The sequence below is a fragment of the Trichoplusia ni genome, chromosome 26 (genome assembly GCF_003590095.1).
Source record: "Trichoplusia ni isolate ovarian cell line Hi5 chromosome 26, tn1, whole genome shotgun sequence".
Taxonomy (NCBI): Eukaryota; Metazoa; Arthropoda; class Insecta; order Lepidoptera; family Noctuidae; genus Trichoplusia; species Trichoplusia ni.
In genome coordinates, this window is record NC_039503.1 from 1,469,056 (window position 1) to 1,490,864 (window position 21,809).

Genomic DNA, 21,809 nt, shown 5'->3' on the forward strand with positions numbered 1-21,809 from the left:
CCGATTGACTTGTAACTACTGGAATACCAATAGATAATATTTATTTATACTGGTGTGGCAGAGTATGATTTAGTAATACTGTTTCTTTTTCAACGGAAAACTATTTGTTTGTCTTAATAAGTAAATGAATAAAATAAGAATTGTGTGATCTTCAACTTTCTAACCTTAAAAATAATGTTAAGGAATTGGATCGTTATGTCGTAAGAGGTTTCAAAAAGATTGAAGTTACCACTGAGACCTTGACTCAGGACAAGCTTTCGTGGATCACACAAACGGGTAAGCGTTTGTGTTCATGAAAGCTTGTCCTGGGATCGAAATCGCGATACGTCGCGCTTAGTGAGTTTTAACATAAGACCTCCACTCGGCTATCTGTGCACACTTATTTTTTGGATAATCTATACTAATATAATATAAAGCTGAATAGTTTGTTTGAACGATGAAAATTGAAAAAATATTTTTGTGTTGAATAGACGTCTTTAGGCACAGTATAAACCGTCATGCTGCGACCAATAGGGGCGAAGATACAATGGAAAATGTTAAAAAAAAAACCCTATATCTTCTAACCACGGGGACGAAGTCGCGGGCAACAGCTAGTGAGTAAATAAATCTCTTAAATAATATTTCCGAAACCTCTAAACTTTTAAAGTCTTTGTAATACTTGTAATACAAGCCATTTGCGCCGCGTTAATTTACGTCCTCCATATCACCATTTACAATCATTTCCTGCCAATTTTACATAAGCAAATAAAATAGGGTGGATTTCCTCCAATACCATAGAGAAACGTGCAAACTCCATTCACGTGTCCATTTCAACCGCAGACCTGTGGTCTTTAGACCATAGACAATTATAACGGGTGACATACTAGCACAGTACTTATGACATAACTGTTTTTAAAGCCTTTGTTACGAATTAAGAAACGCAAGGTTGAATCATTTTGTACTTACTGACCTATTTTTAATGTTTTTGTAATTGTTTCTATTGTTGTTTAAAAATATACTGTCAAGTAGTCTTTTCGCGCGTGTAATTTCAGCTAAAAAGTAAAAGATGTCATCAGTTTAAAAGTGGTAAAATCGAGACTAGAATATGTTTTAGGCATCAGCGCACTTGGTATGATGTAAATAGTAAGTTTTGTTCAAATTGCTAAAACCTTTTACCGATAAAAACGTAACGAACCGATCTAATAAGTAGGACATTTGAATAAATAACTTTAATTATTTAAGACAAGGCGGCATACTGTAAATATTAAACGATACAAGTAAATAAAGATTTTAAAAATCATTTGTAAAACGAAAAACGCGCGGGAGAATTGACAGCTAACATTTTTTTTCTTTTTACGTCAAGGCATGTATCATACAGCCATAACGTTTTTCTTTAAAATAAAGATAATGATTATGCATTTGTTTTTGCATAATTATCATAGACAACAGTAAACAATGAGTAAAGATTCCTAGAATCATCTTAGAGTTATCAGCAAGTATCAATGCAACACTTGTGTTATAATAACTAATAATTATTGTATTGTAATAAAGTCATTCATTATTTTAAGTTTTATGAATCATAGTGTGCATTTAAATGTGAATGGGAATTTATTTAGCGAGTCGTGTTAAAGGATATATGGAGGTTTATTTCGTTTATAAGATACCAAATCTACAACTGATTTGAACACCTAAGTAATAGTTTTTGATTTCGATTAAAAAGATGGTGAGTCTAAGGGAAATTATGTCATTCTGCATAAAGTAAATGTAATTGAGCTAACATTTTTTTAGAAAACTACATTTCAAAGCTTTCGTCACCAAACCAAAATGGCAGAGCGGAACGTGTCGCGGGCGTAATACTGGCATTTGTGGGATCCGCGAATACTTCTGAGTCTGAGTGCCTTTGTGCATGAGACTATGTTTATCAAATCCCCTGCGACACAAGGAATTAATTTTTCACTGCAGCACCCGCTTTTCTAACTTAAGCAGTTTGTAAACTCTTGATATTTTTGTATCATTAATACTTTTACATTGTCCAGCTACATTAACGAAAGACTTGCCCGACGATGTTCTACACGACGCTAACGCCATCTCTCTTCTCAAACAGAAACTATTCCATATGAAGCTCATACTACAGACATAGACAGATAAGTAACCAACACTCATTACTGTCGGCATGAATAACCTTTGAAATTGATCCGAGCATCATTTTTATGGTGTGGTAATTAATAAAAGTGACCTTTTTAATTAGCAAGTAACGTTATACCGTCGACACTCAGTACTTCGCCTTCCGCATACATACTCAGTTACATATTTTCAAATGATAAAGATTAACTGATTCGTTGAATGTTGATCATTTTGAGTCTAAAGAGATTAGGGCCCAAATTCTGCTATTTACAACGGAAGATGAATTACTGGCAATTGGATTAAATTTGAAATTATTCCTATTCTCTTAATAAAAGATTATACCATTTCTCTTTTACACTATTGGCTGGTATAACCAGGGCCCAATTCTGATATTTACAATGGCCGATGCATGAATGAAATTGGCTTAAAACGACAATTTTTGTATTCTCTTATTGAGTTGGCATAATGCTTAAGAGACAAGGAATAATTTCAAATTTAATCCAATTGCCAGTCATTCATCGGCCATTGTTAATAGCAGAATCGGCGAACCTGGCAACCCTGTAAACAAGTGACTTACGTTCGTTTGTCTGTATAGACAGACAGGAACCGCTTCTGATAAAATGTTAAATGCCGTTTGCAGTATTTATGCAGTTCTTATCACAAGCAGGAGAGTGACGCAACTGCGCTTAAATTAACATTGACATCACGACCTTACCCTATCTAGTTTGATACAACACAGTAAATAGAACAATGCATGTGGTTTTTAAATGACGCAAAAAGGCCGGTGTAAAAAGTTTTTCGTGACTGTCTGCCTCTGTGAAGTCATTTCTCTCGAAAGGATGGAACGATTTTTATTTAGCTCGTTTTGATGAACCATTGATTTTTCGGATGCCACAATCAGGGCCGGATTTAGGGGCCCAGAGGCCTGGGGGCACTGGAACTGGGGGAACTATTTACATTCCTGAAAAACTCATCGAGCTTTTTTTCATGATGCCAATGAAAAAGATGTTTACTAGTTGAAAGCTATTTATATATATTTTTATTGTGGAGGCCCCTGCTTGTGGAGTCCCCGGGCTTTCGCCCCGGATGCACCCCTAAATCCGGCCCTGGCCAAAATAAATTCTAAACATATTATAGTCCAGTGAAAAGTGAAACAATCTAAGCCCGGTGTCAGATATGGAAGAAGATCAAAGGAAGTTTTGTTGAACTTCCTCTCTCCTCTCTCCCTTTGACCATATAATTTTCTATTCCAGAGCTAAAACACATCTACTGAAAAATAATTAAAGTTTCTCAACACGATAGCAACGTAAGGTGTACTTAAAATTACGCCCTTTTTAGTTATAGTATTAGATATTGTCAGAATAGCAAGGACTCGTACATCACTCGTAAGGAGTTTTGCAACATAGTCGCAAAACTCCTTCGTACGGGATTTTTTTTTTAAAACAAACCTTTTCAAAACACTAGCTTTGTAGCATAGACACATATTGAATTACCGTTCATAAATATGAGCAAAGCTTTATTTGCTTCTGTACAGGAAAACCATGAATGAAATGATTATTCATGTGTAATGTTTATTTGAACGAATACTTATACCGCCCCCCTAACGGTATTATTTAACTATAGCTACTGCAAATTATTGTAAAGCTCTTTTCTTGGATTTCATATAATATATCAAAATATATTTGCATATTTTTTTTAAGGAAGTGCAATTTCAAGTAACAAAAAATGTAGCTAGATTATACTCGAGGATTTCTGGGGTAAGAAAATTTTGGGCTCAAGCAAGATTATAAGAAGATAAATTATATTTGATCGTCTCAGAAAAATAAATAAGTATTTTTATATCCCGACGCATAATGAGTCACTGTCTATCTGTGAGCATCATAGCTCCGCATCGCTTGAGAGATTTCAGTTTAGGTTGTTTTGCTAAAGTTACGGGCAAGAGTTTATTTATTTTTCGAGAATAGATATAATATACAAAATGAAGGTATACACAATCCAAAACAGTCTTCACATAACAGCAACACATTTGCGCCATATCTATAGACATGTTTGATAAAAAACCATTTCAAAGTTTGGGGGTTGAAATGGGGAACGATAAACGAATGTCTGCAAGTTCTTAGCTGCGTTTCATGATAAAAATGGTACACTTCAGACATTTTCTTGCTGGTTCTTCTCTATAGGAATGACATTTTGTAACCGTGCACCTAGAGTCAATACTATAACGTTTTAAAAATGCTTGGAAAACCACCTTCTTGCTAGCTAATTATTTATTTGTTAACTCATCACACGTTACAAGGCGAATTAGTTAACGTTAACTAACGTGAGACCTTCATCACCAAATGTCGTAAGAATGACCACATATGTTTGTTAATTATTTTTAGATTATAGTGTAAACAATTATCTGTGATCGTACTATATTTTACGATTGTTGAATGCGGTAATAGTAAACTATATATTGTATCGCAAACAGTCGCTCTGAGTTTTTTTTTCAAACAATCGGTATCGTAAGATTTCCGGTTTATTTTCAACAATTAATTTTATTGTGAATCGGTATTGATTAAACATATCTATGTTTTTATATGATATAATGATCCATTAGATATTAAATAATGCAACGGATGCTACAGAAGTCATGAGCTGACGCGGCAGGACTTTGAGCCCCAATTCTGCTATATATATTACAATAGTCGATGAACGAATGAAATTTGCCTTAAAATGACAATTTTCGTATTCTCTAAACCATTTTTCCACACAATAATTTCTAAATTCAGTGCGGGACGGTATACTCAAGGTCAATACAATTAACTTCCATGATTGTATTGGCAAAATGCTTAAGAGAATAGGAATAATTTCTTTAATCCAATTGCCATTGTAAAATAGCAGAATCGGGGCCCTGGTTGGGTCCGAAACTAGTCGGGCAATCCCGATAAATACGCGTGATTAAACCATTGCATTATTTAAAAATATCTCTATTATACGTGTTTTTAAATCGCTATGTTTGTTAATATCGATTAAGGAGGCTATTAAAAATTATTGTTTAAATAAAAATTTAGAAGTAATTAGACATTTCTTACCTACAATAATGAGACACTCAATGACTCCCGTAATCTATAACACCACAAGCAGAAAAAAAACGTTAAACTCTGTCACCTAAGTAGTCAATTTTTAGTGCAAATTTAGTGACTAATACGACACTTTCTACATACTAAATAAGGTACCGCGGGCGGTGAGACGTGCCAAACAGATAACATGTACCTCGCCACTTAATTATACTATAAATCAGTCGTATTAGTATTAGCTTACAACCTGCATACATTATTAGATATATATGTATAAAAATGTGTGTCTGTCTGTGGAATTTGGGATAATATTATTTTTTTTTTACAGCCGTTATACGATCCACCGCTTGGCACAGGCCTCTTCCCTTATAAAGAAGATTTTGAGTTACTTCACTGCTAGTAGTAGTGATTTTGAGTTATTGCAGACTGCAATATTTAGAGTCTAGGTTTCCTCACGATGTTTTTCATTACCGTTAGTATGTGGTATCTTGATTAATGAACAAAGTACACATACATTTCAAAAGTTTCAAAAGCTGGTACTTTGCTTGCGTTGTGATCGAACCTGCACCTTGTGGTCACAAGGATAAAACTACACCACAAAAAAAAAACAACTAAATTGTTCTACATGAGTAACTCATTATGCACGGATAACCAAGTTTCATATGTCACCACACGTCGTAGGTTCAATCCCCGCTTAGGACAATAATATCAAACCCCTTTTGATCCTTACAGATAAAGAGTTTAGTAAAAATTCTAAATCTAATTCTAATTAACACTTCTTAGTAATCCGTTCTTATCTTATACTCATTCTTGGTAACAATAAAAAAATGAGGTGGTAAAATTATTAGTCATGAAAAAAAAACCTATGTATACTTCAATATAAACGTGACTAACAGCACATAAAACTATATGTGGATTTAGTAATATATTAACTAGTTGTAACCCGCTGCTTTGTTTGCCCATACGGTAGTTTCGATGTGTGTTTATCCATGTTCCTGGGCGCGAGGGAGTTGGTAGCGGTCTTTCTTCTGCGAAGCAGTCCTACTGGCAAAGGAGGCTGAAAGAGCGAGAGAGAAGACTTTCACACAACGCCACCTAGAAGAAAAACTTATATGATGAGACACACCGAACTTGAGTGTTTCGATGGTTTTCGTTGGTTTCATTGTAGATCCTGGCTTGTGTCTGCCATGTGTGGAGGACTGGTCCAAATTAAAAAAAAAAGATTCTGAAGTTAAAAAAAGCATTTTTAAGTCACGACATGTTTCGCACATAATTGATCAGTACTCACGATACAGAGCAACATTTGTTTAACCGGAAGCTCTTCGTTACGTTTAGAATTAATATAATATTGTTTACATCATCACCTGTAATAAGGAGTATCGTATTGTATTACTAATATCATTATCACTACGTCATTTTTATAAATGGTTGAGAACTTTTTTATTAAAAATGTGAGTGCTCCGCTCCGTACTTATTATGTTGAAAAATTGCTTAGAATAATACGAATAGTGTTTTTTTTCATTAAATTTCTATTCATTAATCGTCCGCTGTAAATAACTGTAATTAGGAGAATTAGGGCCCAGGTATCGGTTGATCGATGGAGACTATCTAGATTTCATAAAACAATCCTACCAATTTTTAGCTGGTTGTAATTTTTTGTACTCTAATAGTCTTATACTGTATGTTCTACGAATCGCTGCTGTAATTCTATGGTGTGCAATAAAGTATATTCTAATCTAATTTGACAGGGTTAAAGAAGCGCCTGACAGTTATTTAGTAGCCGCGAACCGCGTAAATCCGTGTAAGGCTATTCTTGTAAAGAATAAGAATAAGAATAAGAATCTTTATTTGCGTGAAACATGGTTTACAATATTGGTGGTAATATTAATAAATGGTTCAGCACATTCCGCCATAACATGGCATGCAAATATTTTCTTAGGTTTAGGCCTAAGTACACTATTTCTAATTATAAATTCTATTAATTATATTCTATTTTAAATAATATATTTAAAATTCTTTAAAATTATAACATAAAAAATAACACTCTAAAATTATACATTACATCATTACACTCAAACAAAAACTAATACACACTAAGCAAAAAACCAAAACAAATAAAATGTAAAACAAACAATTAGGTACCTTCCAAAACATTTATTATTTGTGACTCATGAATTCTGAGATACTATAAAAAGATTTTTCAATAAGCCATTTCTTTAGTGCTCCTTTAAACTTAGTAAGTGGTAGTTCCCTTATAGCTTTAGGTAATTTGTTATATATTTGGATTATCATCCAGGAACAATTTCTTTTAAACAGTGTCGTTGATATCATGGGAACTGCCAACTTAGTCGGATCTCTTGAAATGAACTTTTTAGTAGCATTTGCTTTTTTAAATAAAATACTATTTTTCTTAACAAATAATCCAATCTCAGATATATACAGGCACGTGAGCGTAAGAATTTTGAGGTCTTTAAACAGAGGCCTGCAAAGGCATAACCTATAAGAATACTTGCAGTATTTACATATATCCAAATTATAATTATGAACTTATTTAATAATATTGTTTTAACAACAAAAACATACAACCGAATTTAAAAAAATTTGGTTTCGTAGTTTTTTTTTATGGGACGAAATGATAGTTATTTCAAGTTACATAATAAAATTTCTGAAGTTACAAACTTAAAAAAATAAATGAGAACCTCCTTCTTTTTCGTTCTTCCGTTGAAAAATAGTTTTCTTAATCTACACTTAATTAGATAACCCTTCAGTGTCCTTAATTATTTCTTTACTTAATTTGTTAAACCTTAAGAACAAGGTTGAGGACAAGCAAAACTGCGAGACCAACCTAGTAACGATTATATCGTTATAATATATTCAGATATTTTATTAGGAAAGCTTAGATGCCCTAAATAGAATCTAGACTTGATTGTGTAAGAAAGTGTGCTCGCGGCGCGGTTGATGTCATGTGGCATGCTTGTGAGGCGAGACGGAAATATTGTAGGGTGACCATGGTTAATAATGAATAGGGAAAAGAAATAAAATATTTTTAAGCTTTTTCTTCTTCTTCTAGAAATGCTTATACTTATAAATAATTGAAGGTTAGCGATTAGCTTGTTGTAGTCTTCTTTTAATTTCGGACTGACTTTATAAAATAATACTGAAGTTTGACGTGTAGGTATACTTACATATATTATGGCATCATGCCTCTCGAACGGATTGAGCGATTTCAATTTAGTTTGTTTTGTATTAAAGGTGAATTAATGTGCGAGTTCTTAATAAAAATCGGTTGAGCTATTTAAAAGTTATGGGGTAAAAGAATGACTGTAGTTGGTTTTTAATTTTATGGACACAAAGTTATGAATCCTGGGCCACTACTGAGACGGTATATACTTGTAATGTTTATAAGTATGTAATATCAGTCTATTTGTCTTACTTTTAAACGCACATTGTACATTGTATTGTACCATTTTAGAATTCTGATTAAATGCGCCAACTTTTAATGCTACTTGCCAAGGCACTCTAGTACATTTTTTTTATAGGAGGGCCTGTCAAAGTCGACGAATCTTGAAAATTTTAAATTCGTAGTTTAACAAATAGTCTCAATTCTCGGGAACTTGAGGCAATTGTGTCATTATTTTTTATTGGGATTCTAGAAATGTTATTTAAGATTACGTTTCTAAAGTTCAAATGAACAAAAATAAAAAAGAATAACCACAATAACCGAAAAATGGTACAGTTTGATCAAATTTCTAGGTTTTTCTTAAAATGCCCATAATTTTCAAACTGCTTGGGATAGATTTTTTTTCAGATTTTTCTCGTGATGGTTATGATCAATCCTGTCACCCCGTTTCGGCTTGACGTTGAGTTTTGGGACACCCTGTATAAGTACATATGTACTTCAATGCAGCTCATATAGCCTGCTCTGAGGTTACTAGCAAACAGTAAGGTTAACAGCAAAAAAAGTACCAGTACTGAAAACTCTGGACCATAAACACCAAAACTCGACCAAAATGATAGTCACCAACAAAATAGTTGTATTCAAATTAATAGTCAAAGTACCTATCGTGGAAATCTAACTGAAATTTGGCTACACTTATACATGACTCACTAAATTAGATATTTGACTCACACTTCCCTTTCTGTACAGTGTCCCGCATGGAAGCGTGAATGTAATACAAATTAACGTTTAATTTTTACTGGGATCGATCTCAGAGGCCCTTAGGGTTATGGAAAAACGGAATTTTTGATCTTTGTTTTGGTTTTGACATGAGGAACAGTTGTGCCAGTGACTTTATTGGGATAAAAATGGTCGTATGTTTTGATTCGAGCGATCAGTATTCATAATCTTTGTAAGTCCATTCATTATTTTATTTTAAATTTAAAAAGAAATCATATTTTTTTATTAATAAACAGCTTTTGTAAGTAATGACGCTTGCTTAAAAGTTTATTATCAAACCAAACAGTATCCAGTGTCCAACAATATTTCTTTTCATGGGACCAATATCAAGTTCTTTAAGCAAAAATGTTTAAAATCTTAAGCATTAGAAATACTTAAAAAAAAAAAGATTTTTAGTTTAGAATGTAACTATAATCATAAATAACAGAATAAGCAGAGTAGTCAGAGGAGCTCGTGGCTAAGCTATAACCGCATAAGTGAATCGATCACAGGTTAAGCTATGCTTGACGCGGTTGGTCCGTAGATTGGTGACCATCTTTGCCATAACATGTTCCTCCGTGTTTCGGAAGGTACGTTAAATTGTGGGTCCCGGCTGTTATTCCTACATCTTTGACAGTCGTTACAGGTAGGCAGAAGCTTGAAAAAGTCTGACAACCAGTCTAACCAAGGGGTATCGTGTTGCCCAGGTAACTGGATTGAGGAGGTCAGATAGGCAGTCGCTCCTTGTAAAACACGGGTACTTAGCTGAAAACGGTTAGACTGGTAGCCGACCCCAACAAATGTGGGAAAAGGCTAGGCCAATGATGATAGCAGAGTAGTCAGGCAGAATTAATTATCCAACATAATAACTTAGAATGTCCCGAGAAATGCTTATAAAGAGACCAACTACATCTCAATAATCTCTTTGGCATTGACCTAGTATTAAGAAAGATACAAAATCACGCCACTCTTGTGAGTGACATACCCATACTATTATTCTCTAGGGCATAACATATATACCCGTTAATGACACTACAAGACATTGCGTCATTTATAATTTAAATCGATTTTAACGTCGCTTTTCGATATCTACAGTTATTGAAAATGATTATTTGTCAAGCTATCTAAACGTAAAGCGCCAAGGTCTGAAGTTGGAGTATCTTGCCTCTCCTGGCGCAAACCCCCAGAACTGTGCTCTACGCTAGAGGTGGAATACTTCCACCGCCAAACGTAACGCTAAAGGATAGATGAAATTCTTAATATAATTTTACTGGGGATCAGCAAAAAACTACACTTGATATTGCTTCCCCTAAGTGGGCGCCACAATATTTTCGCCCGGGGTATCAGTGGCCCTTACGCCGGCATTGGATAGAAGACAAATATAATAGGTACCTCAAGAACGCGCGTGACACCTCGGTCTAATCTAGTCTTAAATAGTTTTATCTCAAGGGCTATTGAGCTTTAAGTAGTCTCTCATGGAAATGTAAAATGTAGGCAAAGCAGCTAATTATATGTGACGTCATACACCCCAGACATGACCCAGTACTATGATCTATTAAGCAAGACTTCTGCTCTTGTAGAAGGGAGACGGCACGATATACTTCGCGCTACGGCATCTCACTTCGATAATTAAAACAGTTTCAATTAAAGGTCTCGTAATAACAGTTCAGATTGCATAACTGCAACCAATTAGAGGCAGAAACCGTTTTTACTGGCTGTCAAGTTTATACCTTTGCTTCATATGAACGAAGTTCACAATTTTTTGTGTCCACTGACAGAATATTGTTATAAACTCGCGTGTGATTTAGGCAGTGGTTACAATTTTCAAGTTTCAATATTGAGGTGAGTACATTTTGTTGTGACGTACAATTGGTCAAACTATAAATATTATTTAAATGTAATTACCAAAAATGGATATCATTAGGGAAAATATTGACCAGAAAACTTATGTTCGGTTGACGCTTGTCCCTAACGCATTCGTCATTACTTTTAGGTTGATGTATAAATACTTAATTTTAAGGCTTACTTAATAATCCTTCGAGAAAAATGATTTAACGAATTTAATTAGAGTAGGTTTCCAATTGCAGTAAGACATTTTGTGCTATTCCTAACAAACATATTTGTCACCAATTTCAGCCAAATATTTAGTAACAGTTACTATAAAACATCAATAGAAATCTTTCAAGCAATTGTCGATACTTAATCATATTGTCTAATAATAAAAATGCTTTTTCTCATATCTTTGAGCATTTGACGTCATTCATAAGGATAATATATAATAAACTATATCAGTATCTAACCATTTTCCGTTGTGAATTATCCTGTGTCAATTGGTTTAATTAATAAAAATATATTGTAAATAAAAATGTAAATTGGGTGAAAGTCGGAACTTGTTATCTAAACGAAAATGTCAAAACTGAAACGTCAATTTCAGTTTGACAATTCATGTGTTTAACTTTGGACTTTGGATTAATACCTGTCGTGTACAATTTGTTTTATTATTTAATCGTGGGCTGTCATTAAAGGAACATTGTGATATTAAAAAAGTAATAAACAAAAGAAGAATGACTTCGTTATTCAAAACAATCGTTTTCAATAATCCCCGGATAATATCGCGTAAGTAATTTTTGCAACTTAAACATTTTTATTTTTTACATTTGTGGAAAACCTTCTTTAATAACATTTATTTATTGGAGAGTATACATATCCATTTAGTTATTAAATAACATAATTTATAGGTTACAATAATATTTTAAGCATTAAATCATTTTTTATAATAAAACTTTTTAGAGGTTTTCTCAAGTATTTATCAGAGCAAGTAGATTATAATCATGATAAGACGTTCATTCCAACAAACATCTGAAATTTCATTTGTCTTTTACACCAAAAAGCAAGAAGACTTCAGTAGGAAAAAACTTCTTTCTTTTTATTTTAGTTTTATGCGACCAGTAACTCCTTTTCTCAGACATTTCTTTTTTTCTAAAACTGAATGTAGAAATGCTGGTAATTACTTATACAGCCATAATCTGCTTAAACATGCCATAGTCAGTTTAACTCTTACTAAAAGTTAACTTATATAAAAATGTTGTACTTTACAGTGAAATTTTGCTTGGTGTTAAGCCATAATAGATTTACATTAGCCATTTGTAAAAAAAAAACTTCAATATTTACTTATTTATTAAAATATTGTTCTTTACCCAAAAATTTTGTTTGTTGCTAAGCCATAATAACATATAATGTGATCTTTGTAATCTAGATATTGTGGACTTTGTATCTCAGACTTTGGACTTATCATATCCCTAGTCCTTATCTATTTTTACCAAGAAACATGAACTTTACCTTTACTTTTTTGAATGTGTAATATTATTAATTCATTTAAATAACTTAAAATAATCTGTAGTCATGTTTTTCAAAAGAAAGAATATTATTAAACAAAGAATTATGTGTACCTTCATCATAATGGTCATAAGTGTCTTAGAATAATTAAAAATGAGACCAAATACCTTATCAGATTTAGGTGAATTAATTCCATTACCACTAGCATTATGAACTTATTTAAAAAAATACATTTAACAACAAACAAACCTTCCTTCAACATTTCAAAATAAATTTATCTGTTTTCAGATGTCTTTAAGCGCTCATTCACAGTAGCGGAGCTCAAACCGTATGAAACATTAGCTGTGTCTGTACCAAAGCCATATGTGTATCATGTGGAACTCAACAGACCGAAGAAGTCCAATGCCTTCACTAGAGTTATGTGGCAGTAAGTGTATAATAAATATCTGACTTCTTATTCTTCTCCATATTTTTTTTCCAGTTCTGTTTTATATTTACAGTACAATCATTTATTATATACAAAAAAAAAACATAAACAATAATTAAATCAATGCATCAAAAAATTCATCGGCATCACTGCCGGCTGGGAGTGTGCCCAAAAGGCTGGCAGCATTGCCACGTTGAATGGCAATGCTAATCCTCAGATTTTTTTTATATAAATTTATTTTACAGCGAGGTAAAATAAATTAAATAATATAATTATATAATAATTAAATATAAAAAAAATCTTCTCCATAAGTTTTGTTACAAATTTAGACAGATTGGTGAAAGGGTACTGATAAGTAACATGTGCTTGATAAAACAAAACTCTACTACTCTACTCTTCATATGGTTGGTCAGTGGACCGGTGACCATTTAACTCATAACAAGGTCCATAGCTGTTACTGTCAAGGATGTATAAATATACAGGTAACTGGGTTGAGAAGGTCGAAAGGAGATTGATATACATATGTTTGACGACCTCCGTGGTCGAGGGGCGTATACACCGGTTTCAAGGTGTCGCTAGCTCTGAGGTCCCGGGTCCGATCCACGGTCGGGACAATGTAAAAATTCACATTTCTACATTGTCTTGGGTCTGGGTGTTTGTGGTACCTTCGTTGTGTCTGAATTCCATAACACAAGTGCTTTAGCAACTTACTTTGGGTTCAGAACAATGTATGTGACGTTGTCCCCATTTATTTATTTATTTAAAGGGCTACAAATACAATAAAATTATTATTATCCGACAATAAACATTTTTATGATTAGATTATTTGAAGTTCCCTAAAAAGAAGTAATTATTACAATAGTTAAGTAATACTATATAATCATATTATTATGTTTTCAGGGAGATTGGTGAATGTTTTACGGCACTCAGTAATACTGCAGACTGTAGAGTCATTGTATTGTCTGGACAGGGAAAGAACTTTACTGGAGGTAAGGTTGTTGGTTCGGCTTTTCATAACTCTTAAAGGAACACTCATACGCATTTAACCAACTCAGGACTCCGGTTGGTCCGATGCACGTGATTAAATTATTAATAATTATGTATTTGAATAACCTCTCTGAATACTGAAGTTGTTTTTTTTTTTTCAAATAACCTCTATGCAGTAAAGCGGTTCTCATCCCGTTCTATCTTGAAAAAAACCCTTTCATAAAAATATAATTAATTTATAAAAGTTTGCAAAGGAATTAGCTAACATTATTAATAATAACAAACAACAATAAACCAATTGATTTACTCCATTAATTCACATTCCAGGTATTGACATCCAAAGTCTGGTACAACTAGCTTCAGAGGCCGATGATTTACCGGATGTGGCGAGGAAGGCTCGATTCCACAGCAACTTCATCAAATATGCACAGGTAAATATATTTTTAAAGTCTTGAGGTTTCAATGTTAACTTCAGTCGCAAAATCGAGTTTATTGTTACCATACCGGCAACGAACATAACGAAGATGGCCAAAAATTTCATCAGTCCTCTTAAGAAAACTGCTGCACAATCACTTATTAATTTTACTACTCTAAACCCCTTGTTAACTGTGATCGAAGTATTGCGGGTTCTAACCCCTTTTTTAACGGCCTGAAGTAAGGAATTTAATCCTTGTGTCGCTGGGGGTTTCAAAAACATACGAATCAAATGCATAAAGACACTCAGACTCAGAACAAGTATTGTAAGTAAGCCTCCCGCAACACAAGGATTAAATTCCTTACTGCGAGACACTTTTACTTAGCTTTTCATATACAATCTTACTCTTCGTTATATTATACTCGTAATAAGGTATACTATTGTATTTCAGGACACCATCACATCGCTTGAGGTTTGTGTGAAGCCGGTTCTCAGCGTTGTCCACAGCGCGTGTGTGGGAGCCGGAGTCGACCTCATCACGGCTGCTGATATGAGGTAGATACACTCATCATCATCATTCCCCTTTTTTTGTAAAGGCGAGGGAATCCTCATGGATACCCTCACTCATCATCGGCCTAGCATTTTCCCAACTATGTTGGGATCGGCTTCCAGTATAACCGGATTCAGCTAAGTACGAATATTTTACAAGGAGCGACTGCCTATCTGACCTCCTCAACGCTTAGACTGGATGTCAGACTTTCAAGCTTCTGACTGACCTGTAACGACTGTCAAAGATGTAGGAATAACAGCCGGGACCCAGAATTTGGACACCCGCTCTCTCGGGGGAGGAAACTGGTAGTGTCAGACTTTTACTGACTAAACCTGAACCGCCGTGCTACGTCATCCGCGTTTTTGTGTCGGTATATGGCAATGCGTTGCAATCCTTAATACAATCATCATCATTCCCCTGCCCTTATTCCAATTATTTTATTTGGGGTCGGCGCAACGTGTCATGAGGTAGATACACTAAACTTACTTAATCAAAGATTTTGAATGGTTTCATGACTTTAGACGAATAAAAAAAATAGTTACATGACAATGAACTTACCCTTTTTCGATAAATTGGTGCAGTAGTGGTTCTGGTTCACTTGCAGGGGTTTAAAATGTCAGAAGCATAAGGATGGTGTTAGACAGAAGAAATTCCGTATAAAAAAGGACAAAAAAATATTACCATTATTTATGACCAGAACAAACATTGCTTAACCTCAATCGTAATGTTTAGTATTTGTTGTCAATGGGGCAACAGTAATACATCGTCCTTGAAAATTTAAACCGTCCATCATTCATGAAATACAGTCATGTGACAAATGACAGACAGCGAAAACTCAGCCATGTAATACCAATATCAACATTTCGGTTCCGGATTAAAAACGATGAAAATCAAAATCAAAAGATTTTATTTCACATAAGCCCTTATACAGGAACTCTTAAAACCTTACAATTATGACTCCTAGATGCACTAAGAACATTTAAAATATTTCTTTTATTTAATTCCAGGTATTGCACAGAAGACGCTTGGTTCTCAGTGAGGGAGGTTGATGTCGGTCTAGCAGCTGATGTGGGGACGCTACAGAGACTGCCTAAGGTTATTATCATTGGACTTTGTTTATAATTAATTCTAAGTCATCGTTAGTCACCGTAGGTACAAATTAAACTGTAGCTGTATTTTTGCGCATTGAGCAATCAGAATCATGTATTTTATACAAATCAGGTAGATGTTTCTCCCATTGAATAGGGATGGAATTACTTTTTTTAGACTAAGTAATCGGTCATTAACAAACTGAAGATATACCAAGTTGTGTAGTTGTGTAAATAAAAAATTGACTTAAAAAAAAAGTTTAATTGCGTAATTGAAGACGTTTGACCATGACACACGACATTTGACTTTAGTCCGTGTTGTTAGACTAATTTAAGCAATTCAGAAGGGAGAAAATGAATGTATTTATACCAAGTCCATTATTTAAACCCAATTTACTTCGACTAGTGTTAATAATAATAAGTTAATAAACAACAGCTTATTACACGATTCCCGCACTAAAGGAATTTTGTCGCTCCTTGTAAAACAGTAGTATTTAATTTATTTATAATGGTTTCGGTTAGAGTGGAAGTTGACCCCTGGCCTTCTGACCTTCTCAACTCAGTTATCTAATAAACACAATACCCATTAGTTACATTAGTTGTCAGATTTTTTAGCTTCTGGCTACCTGTAACGACTGTCAAGGATGTAGGAATAACAGTCGGGACCCACAATTTAACGTGCCTTCCGAAACACGGTGAAACTCGTTATGACAAAGATGGTCACCCATCTACTGACCAACCGCTTCAAGCGAAGCTTATCCTATGATAGTTTCACTTATGCGGTTACAGCTTAGCCGCGAGCTCATCTAAACTAATATATGAAGAGTTTGTTTGTTTGTTTGAACGCGCTAATCTCAGGAACTACTAGTACGAATTGAAAAAATATTTTTGTGTTGAATAGACCATTTATCAAGGAAGGCTATATAACATCACACTGCGACTAATATCAGCGAAGATACAATGGAAAATGTGGAAAAAACGGGGAGAAGAATTCTAACCTCGTGGACGAAGTCGCGGGCTACAGCTAGTTAGTTCATAGTTTTCTAATTATCTACTAGGTGTAGCCCTCGGGCATGCCCCTGCAAATCGAAAAAGATCGCAAGGCTATTTATCAAGTTTCGTCTTCATCCTAATTTATTAAAGTAGAGTAGAAGTAAAAATTTCCCGTATATAAAATAAGTAAGATTCCAGTCTTCTTGTATTATTTACAGGTGGTCGGAAACACATCGATAGCTCGCGAGCTGTGCTTCACCGGCCGCAAGTTCACCGCACAGGAGGCTAAAGAGATCGGACTGGTCAGCAAAGTGTTCCCTGATAAGGATACGTGAGTTTGCCATTATTATACTAGGTATAAATAATAACAATCTGTACGAAAATTTACCAACAAGGGGGTAGTTTAGTTATAAGTTTCTGACTGTCAGTCTGTGGCATCGTATGACACGTGATTTAATTTGTATGTTTGTGAATCCCCCGTGACGTGCCGTCAAAAAGTAGTGAGGGTTGATTTACGTCAAGGGTTTTTAAATTTTAATTTTTTTCTTCGTCATCCCATATTTTGTAAAAGTCGTTCCCGTGCCACAAATACCTTTAGTTTTAAAAAAATCTTACTGAAAGTATTGAATTTGAAATCTAACAGCACCCGTTTTTATTTCTAATTACAGAGCAATGAACACAGTCATGGATATAGCAGTGAACATAGCATCAAAGAGTCCGATTGCCGTCCAAACTACTAAAATCAACCTCGTCTACTCCCAAAGCAGACCTAACCAAGATGGATTAGAACATATTGTAAGTAGTATTGCATAATAACACATAATAATCTCATCGTCGTCTCGTCTCTCGTCATCTCTCGTCACCTCGCCGACTAGCGAAGATCGGAAGGATTCCTATCTCTAGAGAGATGAAATAGTATTCCAGTTCTCGTTACTCCGTCCGTTTTTGCTAGATTTCTTGAAAAATGAGGTTTAAAAAAAAAGTTACACATTAGTTTCTTTATTTCCAGCGGTTATACTCATAATCATAACCCAGCTTTGTATATCTTTAGTCATTGTCCAATAAATAAATTAACTGGTCCTACACTCATAACTACACTATTGTAGTAGGTAACGCCGAGTCAAATAAATAAATAAAATAATAATAAAACTTGACGACTTCTAATACTTAAACATGCAGTTTCTTGCCGGTTCTTCTCCATAAGAATGACACTTTGGAACCGTGCCTGGTAAACGGCCTATTTTAAATTAAAACTTTTGATTTTGACTAACAGCAGTGTACTCCCACTTAATTTTGACTTACCAACACAAAGCTCTAATAAATAATGTAACTTGCAGCGTCTCCTCAACGCCGTGATGAACCAAGGAGAAGATCTACCGAAGTCTGCTATCGCACAAGCCACGAAGGGCCCTCCACCAGAATTCGATAACGTTTGATTTTATTATTTAAAAAAACTTCGGGTCTATAATTCATAATAATGTATAATGTTTCTAAAGGTTTTTAATTTCTATAAGTAATATTTATTTATGTACAAAGTATTTAAGTGAAGCCCTTAATATTTTAAATGGCTTTTTCGTGCAAAAAAGCAAGTTTCCCAAGCAAGTAATAGAGGTAAAGTAAAAGATTCGTTTTATATGAATTTGATCAGATTACAATGTTAGTTATTGTTTCGCATTCTTTATTTATTTATACTTAATTTTAAACAGAATATAAACAAGCTGGCTCCTCTGATAATTGAGTATTGGGTTAATCTAAGGGTTTTCTTCCATCATGTCAAGACAGAGTAGGTACTTTTTGCGTAAAATGGCCACATTAAAATACCTAAATATAGTTATATGGTCTAGTCTATAAGAAATGACTTTATAATTACTGTATACATTTTAGAGGCATACTGTATATTATGTTATGAGTATATTTTTTTTACTCTATTTGTGTATTTCAAATCGGTAAACAATGTTGGTGCGTCTATTTTTCTACAAAAGTTTAAGAATTAAAGTCTACTAACAGAAATGTAAAACAACGTTAAAGATTACAAAATCAAATACTTATACCAATGAAATAAATCAGTCGTTTGTCAATTTAATACGTGTTTGTACAAAATTAGTGTTATTGACTGCCAATCCTATTTATATAATTAGTCAATTAAGTAGTATAAAATATTTTTGAATTCTATACAACTGTTACCTACGTCTATACACAGTACATTAAATATATAAATACTAATTGTTGTTTTATTGTATCCTAAACATATTAAAGAGCGTTCCCTTGGTAATATAGTTGGTTGAAAACTTAGATACTCGCGTTGAGAATACAGATTCGATTCTCGTAACTTTGCAAAGTTCTCTCGTTGCTTTGGTTTATCCAATAAAACTCAGAACAGACAAACAAATTCTACTGTCAATCTTTGTCGCTATTTTGATATTGGTTTCAAGTTTTGACATATTTAGCTTGAATACCGTGTTTTTTTTTTATAAAAAGTACTAAATATATAACGTCTACAACCCATTTTACTTGTGAGTGAAAATTTCCGATCGTCAGTCAGTAAGGGTTTTGTAATTATAAAAACAAAACTGTAAAAATCAAAATAGGTCTGTTCAAACCAACGACAGCTCGTACTTTTACGCACCGCAGTATACGTGGTTCAATCTTCATAAATTCAATAGTAGGTAAAGTTTTAAACAGTCAAAAAAATAATGATTTAGAGTTATTTAAGTACTTTAAGATGGATTAAAAATGATTTTGAGTACCTAAATTTGTATTGAAACATCGCTGCATCGGCCGCCATCACGCTAAATCTCACTCGTATCAAATTTAAAAAATGTTTTACAATAAGACTACAACAGTACGCAACGGCTGAAATCACCTGATTCTATCGTCCATAGTCAGCACTTTTACCATACCCTGTTTCCTACCTACCCCTCAAGAGTTTGATGCCCTAAATACCTAAGTGTGTCAGCAACGAAACTAGGTTCCATCTAGGATCCTATGACGTCATTCTGACAGATGCGCGCGCAACACAGCGCTAACCAACCAGCTTTGTATACGAAATAAAGCTGCAAAATTTTCGAAAATACTGCTCAATGAAACCAATTTTAATAGATTTATAATAATCAAGAGCTGAAATGGAGGTTATAATTATTTTTTTTATTATCTGTATTTAAAATCCTAAGTTCGTTCATTCAGTCAAACTTTTTTTTTATGTCAGACAAAGGCTTGCGTGAAAGTTTTCCTTCAGCACGCATATGAATGGAACGAGTGTTTAATGAGTCTTGTTTAGGTATAGTTTGTCGAAATAAAGACTTTTGACTCATTACAGTTACCCCATTTTTATGAATTCTACTAAACAGCAAAGCTTCAGTCACAATTTTTCAAGTGCGAATCGTAATTTCATAATGACAATGAACACTATTTGTCAACTGTCATTTGAAAGCTACCTTTTGACAGTAGGTTAGGCACTGACAATTTTTATTTCAGATCCTTTGTTTAGTTTTCCTTAAATTTTCGGTCAGTTTTGAATAAACAAACTTTTAAATTTAGCTTTTAATAACTCAAGTCAACTTTAAATTAACATGGACATCGCTAGAACATGATTAATTTAGCAACCACACATGCATTGCGTGATATATTAATGTCCAATCAATGAACGTCAATGGCCGGAGCGCACCTTGTGCTCAGGTTCACCTAGTAACCTTTACAGCTATCATTCGAACGATATAATCAATACAGACTCTATCTGATAAATATATTTCCTGGATATTTAACAATAAAGTATCAGCGCACCTCGTAACCCTATAAAAGTTGTAATTGTCACGCTTTTTAAACAACGTTAAACTCTTTTCTACAGCCATTTTTCTTTATAAAATTCATTTAGGCACTGTTAAGTTGGTTGGTTGTTGATATTTTTAAAGGTGGTTAAAGAACGATCTCTGCTAAAATAAGAAACACGTGCACCATTCACGTTGCTGCTATTTTTTTTTATTGAAAGCTTTCGAATTTTGACTGAGGAACAAACTCAATCGAAATCGATTTTTAAAACAAATAAAAAAAATATGGATATCGAATAGATGTGCACTGTTGCAAACCGTTCATATATTTTCGTTACGAACAAAAATTTTCAGATAAAAAGTTTTTGAATATATCTTATTAAGTTTTCTTTCTCTTTAAGTTTGATAATACCATTGAATTACCGTGTAAACACCTGTTTTCACAATAATTTTAAAAGTTATTCTTGTATTCACTTCGAGCTTTCTGCTTTCATAGCTTGAATGCAGTGCATTGACCTTTTGACACACCCTCCCTTTGACGTCATAGCGCGAACTTTTTAAATGCAACAGAAATAGCTGAATTTAATACAAGCTAATGATAGCCAAATTGTAAAATAATTAATGATTTTGAATGTGTGTGCCGTGAGTAATTTATGCGGTAGTCAAGAAATATTTTTCCTTTGTTTATTGACTCTGAATTGATCACTTTCTATTAGTTTATTTAAATTTCATGACAACGTGAAATCTACCCAAGAGTTATTTAATAGAAAAGTGACCCAAACTCGAATTAAATCTCTAATAAAATTGTTGCTCTCATTAATTAAGAATTTGATAATTCGTAACGTAATTTAGCAATCTTTTTACAGCTCTAATCTAAAATAATATCTTAACTAGCTCAAAAAAACTCCATACAACGTAACATTGACATAAC

General features: G+C 33.8%; 1 protein-coding gene across 2 annotated transcripts; it reads left to right on the forward strand.

Annotated features, from left to right (window-relative positions):
• The first annotated feature begins 9,333 nt into the window (after nt 1–9,333).
• On the forward strand, nt 9,334–19,337 carry LOC113505567 (delta(3,5)-Delta(2,4)-dienoyl-CoA isomerase, mitochondrial). Of its 2 annotated transcripts, none has more exons than XM_026888347.1 (9): nt 9,334–9,511; nt 12,943–13,081; nt 13,982–14,070; nt 14,396–14,499; nt 14,935–15,038; nt 16,041–16,128; nt 17,333–17,445; nt 17,783–17,909; nt 18,452–19,337. In XM_026888347.1, exons 2-9 carry the CDS (start codon nt 13,074–13,076, stop codon nt 18,548–18,550), a joined length of 732 nt encoding a protein of 243 aa, XP_026744148.1. In that variant the 5' UTR covers nt 9,334–9,511; nt 12,943–13,073; the 3' UTR covers nt 18,551–19,337. The 2 variants fall into 2 exon arrangements, with proteins under 2 accessions (XP_026744148.1, XP_026744147.1); XM_026888346.1 differs by lacking the exon at nt 9,334–9,511 and adding an exon at nt 11,744–11,934.
• The last annotated feature ends 2,472 nt before the right edge of the window (nt 19,338–21,809 follow it).

Coding starts and splice junctions, on each gene's coding strand:
- LOC113505567 (XM_026888346.1), top strand. CDS start 11,883: ATGACTTCGTTATTCAAAACAATCGTTTTCAATAATCCCCGGATAATA. Junction 14,500..14,934: donor ACTTCATCAAATATGCACAG/GTAAATATATTT, acceptor ATTGTATTTCAG/GACACCATCACATCGCTTGA. Junction 16,129..17,332: donor CGCTACAGAGACTGCCTAAG/GTTATTATCATT, acceptor TATTATTTACAG/GTGGTCGGAAACACATCGAT.